The 8195-nt window shown below is 35.7% G+C and overlaps 1 protein-coding gene across 2 annotated transcripts; it reads left to right on the forward strand.

Moving 5' to 3' along the window:
* The first annotated feature begins 773 nt into the window (after positions 1-773).
* Positions 774-7869, forward strand: LOC131016442 (uncharacterized). 2 transcript variants are annotated; one of them, XM_057945134.1, is made up of 11 exons: positions 774-973; positions 2631-2843; positions 3034-3215; positions 3332-3898; positions 4781-4858; positions 5965-6292; positions 6389-6588; positions 6960-7036; positions 7121-7222; positions 7337-7523; positions 7660-7869. In XM_057945134.1, the coding sequence occupies exons 2-11, from the start codon at positions 2681-2683 to the stop codon at positions 7756-7758; spliced, it is 1983 nt and encodes a 660-aa protein (XP_057801117.1). In that variant the 5' UTR covers positions 774-973; positions 2631-2680; the 3' UTR covers positions 7759-7869. The 2 variants fall into 2 exon arrangements, with proteins under 2 accessions (XP_057801117.1, XP_057801116.1); XM_057945133.1 differs by lacking the exon at positions 774-973 and adding an exon at positions 1147-1264.
* Positions 7870-8195: the final 326 nt, after the last annotated feature.

Consider the following 8195-nt stretch of genomic DNA (forward strand, 5'->3'; position numbering starts at 1 on the left):
CTATCTTTTCTTTTTGGGATGTCCACAAAGAACTTCCTACCTATTTTTGGACTATACCCCACCACTTATAATTACTCTTACTTTTCATTTTTCACAACTCTCAATATTAATTATAACACATTTTCACCACTCTCAATACACTCAACTATCATTTTTCCACTCTCAATACACTAAATAATATTTTTTTCTTAAAATCTGTGCCACTCCCTCTTAAGAAGTTCTTTCATGGACGGTGGGAGTAATTTCTAGTGCCCACTGCATTAACAAAGATATTTTTATCTTTATGAAAGAAAGTAGTACTTTAATTTCTCCAAGATTTTGATCCAACCAACAAATGTTACATACTTATATGTGACAGAGTTGTCACCAGTCTATTCTTGACTGTCCAAATTTCACTATCCATCAGTCTCTTCCTAATTTCTCCACAATTTTACAGAAAATCGAAATACTAGTAATAAAGATTAAAGCCCCCTTCTGCATTTGCCTGCGTAGGGTGTTATTAACTGCAAAGCGATGAACTTTCTTAAGAACGTTCCAGAACAATATTGATAACTTCTTGTTGATGTACCGATTGTTATTTAGAAATTTCAAATTTTCACAATTAACATCTCTTCCGAAGTGTAGCCAATTGCAGTCATTGCCTAAAAATTTTATCTTCAGAACCTTATTGAAAAAAATAAAACTTTCAGCACCTAAAAATAAAAATAAATAAATAAATAAAACTTTCAGAAACCTATTTCCGAAAGTATCCATAATAATCGTAAATTTGACTCGAGTCATCCGATTTCAAAATCATAACGTTGCAATTACATATCATTGATCGTAAATTTCTCTCTGAAAAACCTTTTTACTAGAAAAAGGGACAAGCCCACATTAAATTAAATAACTAAACACACGCAAACACTCCATTTCGCGCTACTCTCTTTAACTCCTAGCGTTTGGGCGCTACACTTCACAGTATCTTCATTCGAAGGTATGGACCTCTACAGTGTCGCCATTTTTGCATGCCATAACTCTCTCTCTCTCTCTCTCTCTCACCCAACGGAGCATAAAACAAAAATGTATATTTGAAGCAATGTATGTATTAAGTTCAGTGTATTGTGGATTGATTGATTGTTAAGTTCGCTTGTATCCGATAATTTTGGGGTTTTTTTCCGATTTTTTTTTCTTTTTTTTCGTATCGCTATATTTATTTTGAAGCCTGATTCTGTTATGCTGCTTTGTCATCGTTTGTGAAAGTAATGGTGTTCGAAACTCGGGATGAGTTAGTTCCTATATCATTTCGTTTGATGACATATTCTGATATTTTGAGGAATCGAGTTTAGTTCCAAAATAATGTACAAGTATTGCTAGAGAATCGGAAGCTGATAATGTTGGATAAACTGACACGCGCGAATGCCAATCTTCAAATAATTAGGAGTTGTTACTTGTTAATCTCTACTATTAGTGAGCTAGTAGCAGATTGTATGAATCGCTAAGGATTTAATGAGTTCCAGAAAATGCCATTTTCCCTTTAGAAAGAGCCAAATTTTATTTTTTCTCATTTTGTGACGTTCCTGAACGGCCACATTGTTTTTTTTTTTTTTTTATAGGATTAGGATTCTTACATATCAATCTTTATGGTGGTACATATTTCTTTATGATTACAGAATGTAATTACAGTTCTGGCGAGGGTTTTGATAATGTTGGGTAATGTGTATGTGTGTGTGTGCTTTTTATTTAGTAGCATGGTGTATGATATAATGATAACTTAACTGTTCTTTGGACTTTCGGAGTTTCATTTTACAACAGGTTCGGGTTTAGGATGATGGAACTTCTTTCTTTGTCTAGTTTATGTTTTAATCTAGCATAATGTCTCTTGATCAGCTGTATTTCGATAGTTTTTAGAATACAACAGCAGGGAGATCTGTGAGGGTTAAGGGTTTTCCCTTTAAATTGAGGGAGAATGACATTCACTTCAATTAGAATACAGAATTAGTAAGTGGTTCACAGATGTCGAATGTCTTGTTTGTTGGATAAAAAGAAATAAGAACAATAATTATATGCCTGTTTGAGTTATTTTAGTTAATGATTGGGTGATATATCTATTGATTCTCGAAATGAGAGTTATACCGGTTTGATTCTTGTTTAGCTCACACTAATTGCAATGCATGTATATATCTACCCAGAGTACCAGCCAGACTAATTTTACTGATTCGTTTGAATGAGGACTATGGTAGAACTAAGCATAACGTCCAATTCCTTTCTGTGGAGGGCATACATGTGCAATCTGTTGTTGGACTGTCTATATTTCTCATTCCCATATATTCATTATTAACAACTTTTAGCTGACCAGTAAGTTATTTACATCGAAGTTATCAAGGCCTTTTGCTAGTTTTTTCAGTCAGTATTGAACATGCCTTTCCTTTAGCATTCTTGTCTAAGGCTGCATTGGTCTATTCCTTCCACTAAAGTTTTATAGCATCCAATAAGCATTTATGTATCGAGTTCAGGATACTTACAGATATTATTAGACTTCCAGTTGTAGTTCCAATAATTTACCACCAATATTCCTGCTGAATGCATATTGATTTTCAATCTTCAATCTTAATATATATTAGTTTGAAGTATTTAGCATTTCCCAATTTCAGGTGGAGTTTTGATATTCATCATAGTGCTTTCATAAGATTGCCTTAGCTGAATGGCAGCCGGGAGGAACAGACAGCCTTTTTTATCTAAAAAGAGTTACCCAATGGCATCTAATGAGACATGGGCAAGAAACTTGAGCAAGAACCAGCTTGGAGGTGTCATATTCGGGTGCACAAAACAAACTATGGAAGAATGTCATGCCAAACAACTCTTTGGTTAGTCTTTTCAGGTTTCCATTAGTATTCTATTTTTTTCAGGCTCGTCTTGCATGAACACCATTTCTATGAATCATCGTACAGTCTCTAATTTGCCAAATACAGAAATACTTGGATGCTATAATTTGACGACAGAATTGGTATGCACTTAAACTATCCATACACTCATCCCTGTTTCCATGGTTGGTAGGCCTGCCAGCAGCACATTTTTCATATGTAAAGAACATTGATCCAGGTTTACCCCTGTTTCTATTCAACTACAATGAAAAAAAACTTTATGGTATATATGAAGCTGCTAGCTCAGGGAAAATGAATATTGATCCATATGCTTGGACAATAGATGGTTCTGACAAAACAAGGTATCCAGCTCAGGTACTATATAGGAATCTGGTCAAATCTCATTGCTCTACTATATTCTTAATTTGTTAACCATAATTTCCTCTTTTGAGTAAGGTAAAGTACATACTGTTTTCTGTTTTTGGCTTCAGGTTCAAATACGCCTCCGTTTACAGTGCCTAGCCCTTAACGAAAATCAGTTCAAGCTATCCATTATTGACAACTATTATGGTCAAAGTCATTTTCGGTTTGAGTTGGATCATGCTCAGACAAGCAGGTTGATGTCCCAATTCTCCTCTTTAGCAGTTGCTCCTAGTATCTCTATACGAAAAAATCCCCCAATTTGGACTGCAAAGCAGAGGTTCCCTTTGACCAACAAGATAAATGAAAGTGGAGCTTTTGAGCCACCGGCTTTGACGGATAATTTTTCCAACTATGATGATTCTATTTCTACATCAACCACTACAGATAATTCCCTCTCTCTGAATGGAAACAATCAACTGATGGAGGTAACCAACCAAATGGAACAATTTGATGAAAACGATCTTATCTACATGAAACTAAAGGAACTGACTCTCGGAAATAAGTTTGCGGATGCTAATACTATAGCTGGTGTGGTAGGAAAGTCATCCACAAGTGATGATGACCAGGTGACATCAGGGAATAGGAACAGCGGAAGTTCTTCCGATCAATTTGATTATCCTTCTCTGGTTGAGAAGGTTAGCCTTTCATTGCATGCATGAACACAAAACCTATTTAGTTAATTATTTACTATGTTTGTTCTGTGTGGTTGACTCCACTCATGATAGACTTGACCTGCCTTGAGGCTTGATGGACTGAGATACATTTAGCCTAAATATACTAATTGCTTGTTTTATTTTGCTTGTTTTTCAATTCCTATCTGCACTATTAACTTGTTCCATTCGCCCAGTCATCTGACCAGATCTGTTGTTGATATAGGAAAGAAAAAAATTCCTAACTTTTTTGTGTTCCTGAACTTCATTAGATATATCCTTAATAGTCTGTACCATCTTCTTCCTGTGGTTAAATTTAATTTTGCCTGTAAATGGCATCTAACTCTCTTCAAAAATAGCAAACTATATCTGATTTACACTTGGCTTCGATATTTGAGACAAAATGAAAAGTTTTCATTAGTTTTTCTGGAGAGCGTTGGCAGCTAGTCTATGTTCTGTCCCTTTGGGAGCATTATGGAATGAATCAAATTGATCCAACTAATTTTCTGAGAATTTTCCACAAACACTAGCATGCACTCATGATGATCTGATACCTTTATTGTGCTTATAGATTTGCTGAGAACTTTCCCGTTCCATATGATGGTCAGATAAGACTCAAGTACAAGCTATGTATTAACTTTGAAATAGATACTGATGAATGATTTTATTCTCATTGCCAATTTGAACTTTGACACTGATTTAACTTTGGTTTTGAAATTGAAAATAAGTTTTAGCTCTGTTAAAGGCAAGTTCTTTTTTTAGGGGATTTTAAAGCAAAATCTTATGTCTTTCATTTTGACTCATTTCACCACACCTTGTTTATAATGCACTATGCATAGCTGACTCTCATATCTATGAACAATGCAGTTGTACATTGAAATAGAAGAGCTAAGGACCTTTAAGCAAGAACAAATTATAAAGACAGAGAGTTTGGAAAAGAAGCTGGTAATGTTTCCTTTCTGTAACACATTGTTCCTTGAAATGTCTGGTCTCTTTTTTAAGTTTGAGCCTTTCATACTTGGCGGTGGTTTCAGTACAATGTGAAAATGAAAATGTTTCGGGTTCTGGTGTGACTGTCCTTGTTGTGAATCTGATGCTTGAAAATGCTGAGCCGGCACATAGTATTCCATTGTTTACAGGGGACCAAAATGATTCCGTTGAGTGAGTGGACGCAAGTTAGTCTAGACTCTAGTCTGCCTGATTTGTTTATAAATTGATTAAAATTGAAGGTAAATGCTTAAATGAAAGGCTAGTCACAGAACAGACATGTGTGCAGATTTGGATTTGATTTGGTCAATGAGTCAGAGCATTGTTTGGTCAGTATACTTTGGTGAAGTCTGGTTGGTATACACTTTAGTAAAGTCTGCTATACTCTTACTTTGTTTACTTGGAATGTAAATACTTCCATTTCTGAACAGAGTACAATAATGTTGCATTGATAACTTTTTCCATCTCAAATATGTAACTAACTAGATTTATATTTGTGAATAACACAATAGAGTTAACAAGATACGTGCTTAAAACTTTAGAATGAAAAGTACAGGAAAAGAGTGATGAAGTTTGTTAAATAAAGATTAGATTTCCTTATGTTACCTGGCAGAACTTTAAAGGGGAAAAAGAACACATCGATGGAGATATATGACTGGTAAAAAGGACGTATGTTATACAGAGCTTCAAGTCCTTTTTGTTTTGTACTACATGGCCTTCTCTGCACCATTTAGTTGTATTACCAATTAAATGTAACTTTCACTTCATTTTTCATTATGAGACTAATGGGTGTTCTTAATATCATATATGTTCTACAGCTAGTTTTGAATAGTGTGACAATTCTCAGAAATTATAATTAATTTCTATTTTTAATTTTCTGACACCTCTGAACCTTTTGTTTCATTGCATGGCAAACAATATATTGCGGTTTACTCCACAGCAATGAAGATGCAAGTCTGTGGTGCCTTTTGTTTAAGACTAGGCTTTGTGCTTCTTTTAGCTAAATTATTTTGTTGGTCTTCATTGGTCATATTTCCGGAACTTTAATTCTTCATACTTTGCAGGATGAGGCAGAGCAAGAAATTCTTCGATTGGAAAATAGATGCTTGGCACTGGAGTACATGTCTGATGTTTCTAAGCAGCCTGTGGATGCTCAAACGCTGGTGGAGTCACCGGATGAATATTACTTAAATACTAATGAGTCAATATTGATAGTGGGTGGACATGATGGGGTGTCTTGGTCATCAGCATTGCAGTCCTTCTCACCTTCAGAAGATATCTTAAGATCTCTTAAGCCTATGTCTTCAGCTCGATGGAATGCTCCAATCGTGACATTAAATGGAGAACTCTATGTATTTGGTGGCGGAAGTGGTTCTAAGTGGTATGATACAGGTACTGCTCATCCCTGCTTCCTCTCTCTCTCTCTCACTCTGTGTGTGTGTGTGTGTGTGTGTAGTGTATTCACACATGCACTCTCTTTTTCTGCAGTTGAGTCCTATAACATTGTAAACAATGAGTGGACTCTGCGTCCTTCCCTGCTCAAAGAAAAAGGCAGCTTAGCTGGTGCGACCTTAAATAATAAAATATTTGCAATGGGTGGAGGAAATGGGGTGGAATTCTTCTCAGAGGTAGAAATGCTTGATCCATTTATTGGAAGGTGGATTCCTTCACGCTCAATGCTCCAGAAGGTTTTATTCTGTTCTCTTACACTGAAAAGTATTTGTTGAGTAAGGCAGATGCTATAAACGCAGCTTCTACAATTGATAGTAGTATCTGTGAAGAGCAGCAGTTTTGTCTTACCATATTCTGCAGTTTCACTAATTCTTATGATAACCAGTCAAGATTAATACATACCAAAAACCTAAACATGCTATGCCGACATTATTTGCAACATAGTCCCTTGATAGAGTTTTATTATCTTTATTTATTATGCTCAAGTTCAACGACACCTAGTCAATGTGGTTGATTCTATTAAATTAAGCCAATTTGATTAGGCCTCTTAGAGACCGTATATAATTAGGTATTATTTTCTCAATGTTCTGCCTTATATTTTCTACAGCGGCTTGCTCTTGCTGCTGTGGAGCTGAATGGTGCACTCTATGCCGTTGGGGGATACGACGGACATGAATATTTAAAGTAAGTCATGAACCTCTTCGTAACTGATCTTTCTTTTTACACATCATCTTCTTAAGCAAATTTATTTGAATGTGTGGTACTCAGGTCTGCTGAAAGGTTCGACCCCAGGGAAAATTCATGGACCAGAATTGCGAGTATGGAAGTAAAAAGAGGCATCCACTCACTTGTTACAATGAATGAAAAAATGTATGTTCTCCTCATGTACCTCCTTAATGCTTGTCTCTAGTCGGGAGCTTGAGTTTTCTTTTTCAAAATTTAGTCGGCTATAATCTTGAGCTAAGATGATATATCGTGTTGCAGATATGCGCTTGGTGGTTTTGATGGAACGGCAATGGTGCCCAGTGTTGAGATTTATGATCCACGACGTGGATCTTGGATGACTGGGGAACCCATGAAGCATGGCAGAGGCTACCTCGCTGCTGGTGTTCTTCACAAATCTATTTACGTCATTGGAGGGATTAACACTGCTGAAAAAATCATCGAAACGGTATAAATTTATTCTGCTTGTTTAGCACTGCTGTCTCTCTCAACCTTTTTTCTGATTCAATGCCAACATTTAATCTGCCTGTAACAATTCTCTCTGTCTCTCTTACCTTACCTTACCTTTTCTGATGCAATGTCAGGTTGAGTGTTACAAGGAAGGTGCAGGTTGGGAAGCAACAAACTTGAGGGCTGTTGGAAAGAGATGCTTTGCCTCGGCCATTGTTTTAGAAGGGAAATGAAGCGATATACTGAATATTACTATGATATATAATTTTGAAAATGTTCAATTCTATAGAAATTAGATCATTTTGCATATAAAATCTATGAATGAATTTTAGTTTCTTGGTGCACGAATATTATGCTTTTCATAATTCGTTGTTCTCTTGCACTTTTATGCAAACCCTGATAACAAATTTTTTGGCACGTATAAGTCACGCATGGATACTGTTAAAACAAATGAAATTGTCCTCCTAGAAAAATAAAAATTGAGAGAAAAAAACAATACTAATAATTTAGAAGCGGTTGTTACTTGTGTTAAATTTTGATGACACAATGCAATAAACATAAAAAATAGGGATATCGATTGGACCAATCTACTGGGTTTCGGACTCGACCTATCAGATTATCGAGTTATTTGAGTGCAGGCTAATTGACATCTCTACATACAAGTTTAAAA

Source organism: Salvia miltiorrhiza, chromosome 3 (genome assembly GCF_028751815.1).
Source record: "Salvia miltiorrhiza cultivar Shanhuang (shh) chromosome 3, IMPLAD_Smil_shh, whole genome shotgun sequence".
In the NCBI taxonomy this organism is placed as follows: domain Eukaryota; kingdom Viridiplantae; phylum Streptophyta; class Magnoliopsida; order Lamiales; family Lamiaceae; genus Salvia; species Salvia miltiorrhiza.